At 38.8% G+C, this 1,807-nt stretch overlaps 1 protein-coding gene across 2 annotated transcripts in view; it reads left to right on the top strand.

Annotated features, from left to right (window-relative positions):
• The window catches only part of tbrg4 (transforming growth factor beta regulator 4), an 8,592-nt gene that overhangs the window by 1,458 nt on the left and 5,327 nt on the right, over nucleotides 1–1,807 (top strand). Inside the window, exons 4-9 of one of the 2 annotated variants that reach the window (XM_016283556.1) lie at nucleotides 196–243; nucleotides 398–542; nucleotides 664–838; nucleotides 947–1,104; nucleotides 1,251–1,361; nucleotides 1,470–1,614. In XM_016283556.1, coding sequence (XP_016139042.1) covers nucleotides 196–243; nucleotides 398–542; nucleotides 664–838; nucleotides 947–1,104; nucleotides 1,251–1,361; nucleotides 1,470–1,614 — 782 coding nt within the window. The remainder of the gene's footprint in view (nucleotides 1–195; nucleotides 244–397; nucleotides 543–663; nucleotides 839–946; nucleotides 1,105–1,250; nucleotides 1,362–1,469; nucleotides 1,615–1,807) is intronic. The other variant, XM_016283558.1, reaches the window with a different exon arrangement.

Raw genomic sequence — 1,807 nt, 5'->3', positions numbered from 1 at the left:
ATCAGCATATTAGAATGATTTCTGAAGGATCTTGTGACACTGGAGTAAGACTTGTGGAGCCTGGTGTAAAAGGCTACTGAAAATTCAGCTTTGCCATCACAAGAATACAGTAAAATACATTTTTAAATATATTACAGAAAACAGTTATTTTAAATTGTAATCATTTTCACAATATTACTGTTTTTACTGTATTAGCCTTGCTGAGCATAAGAGACTTCTTACAAAAACAAATCAACCCCAAACGTAAGTATTTGTATGCGTTTGCTTTGAATGAACTGATATGAATTAATATCTATGTCAGTCATTTTTCTTAAAAGTTTCTTAAGTTCTTGATGCTGTAGTTGGTCCAGTAAGTAGCTGGTCTGTTCTCATAATGTTGTTGTTCGTGTTGTAATAGGTATGAGAATGAAGCGCTTACCACAGCCCTGCTGAAACAACTGGAGCTGCGATGGACAGAGCTGTGTGACAGTCGTACCATCAGCATTCTCATGGGCCGTGCTTCGCTCTTCACCCCCTCTCTCATGGACAAACTGGAGGACAAAGTGAGTGCACACACACAAACACCTTTAGCCACCTACACACTTTTGAACACATTTGCTTTATGTTGTATTAGGCTTGTGTAACTTGATTGTCTAGCACTGAACTGTATCGTGTCTTTTCTAGGCTCTGGAATTGGCAGAGAGCTTCACCGCAGAGGATATCCGGAGGGTGGCATTTGCACTGGCCTCTCAAAACAGGCGTGCCGTTCCTTTATTACGTGCTCTTTCATACCACCTGAACCAGAAACCCTCTTTTGAACTCAAAACACCATTGCTGCTTGACATCACATACGTTTATGGTCAGTGAGGTTTTTTTTCCAATTAACCTCATTAAGCAGCTTTTTGCCTAGACTTGTATAAATAACTCTAAAAATCTAATTGTGTTCTCATCTTTCTCTAAATAAAAGGTAAGCTGAATTTTCATCAGACACATGTGCTCCAGAGAATAGCGGCAGAGCTGTTGCCTAGGTTATCAGAACTGAGTTCCCTCGATGTCACCCGCTGTGCCAAATCTCTAGCCTTTCTCAAGTGGCTCCACTTGCCAATGTTTGAAGGCTTTGCTCAGGTTGGAATAATTTTTTTATCAAATCAGCACCATAAAATAAATTATACTTTCCTTGAAGGCAACCTTTTATTTAGTTTGATTTCAGTTGTCTTTCACCATTCTCCATCAACTTGTTTATTATTTTTCCCCTCTCTGTTGTTTTTCAGCACTATGTGAGTAATAGTGAAAACTACAGCACTCTGCAGGTGTGTAATCTCCTCATATCTTTCGCCAAACTCAACTTCCAACTCGGCAAAGGAGAGGAGTTTTACCAAAAGGTAACCAATGAGAGTTGTAATATTGTATTGTTATTATCCTTGATTAACTGCAATGCTGGGTGTGTATGTATGTGCATGTACGTATTATGTTTTATTGTGTGGATATAGGTACACAAAGCTTTGGAAGGTTCCTTTCAGAATTTAGAGCCATTCCTGAAAACAGACGTGGTCTGGTCGCTGTGTGTGCTGAACCAAGCCAATCCTTATTACATCTCTTCTGTTACCAAGTATGACTTTCAGAAGAAACTTACAGGTGCGTAGGCATGAATATGCTAAAAATATTCAGAAAAGCCTGTACTCTCCATTTGGGGAAAACTGCTGAATACACATTTCTTACATAGCACTTTGATTAATATAATTTGATGTTCTCATCTGAAACACATGGTGGCAGTATAGCCTCATTGTCCAGTGTCTGTCTTTACTTTCATTAGAGGCAGATTTAACAT

This window comes from Sinocyclocheilus grahami, unplaced genomic scaffold, assembly GCF_001515645.1.
Source record: "Sinocyclocheilus grahami isolate Dianchi unplaced genomic scaffold, SAMN03320097.WGS_v1.1 scaffold175.1, whole genome shotgun sequence".
Taxonomy (NCBI): domain Eukaryota; kingdom Metazoa; phylum Chordata; class Actinopteri; order Cypriniformes; family Cyprinidae; genus Sinocyclocheilus; species Sinocyclocheilus grahami.
The sequence above is the reverse complement of the archived record's forward strand: the minus strand, read 5'-3'. Positions and strand labels throughout refer to the sequence as shown.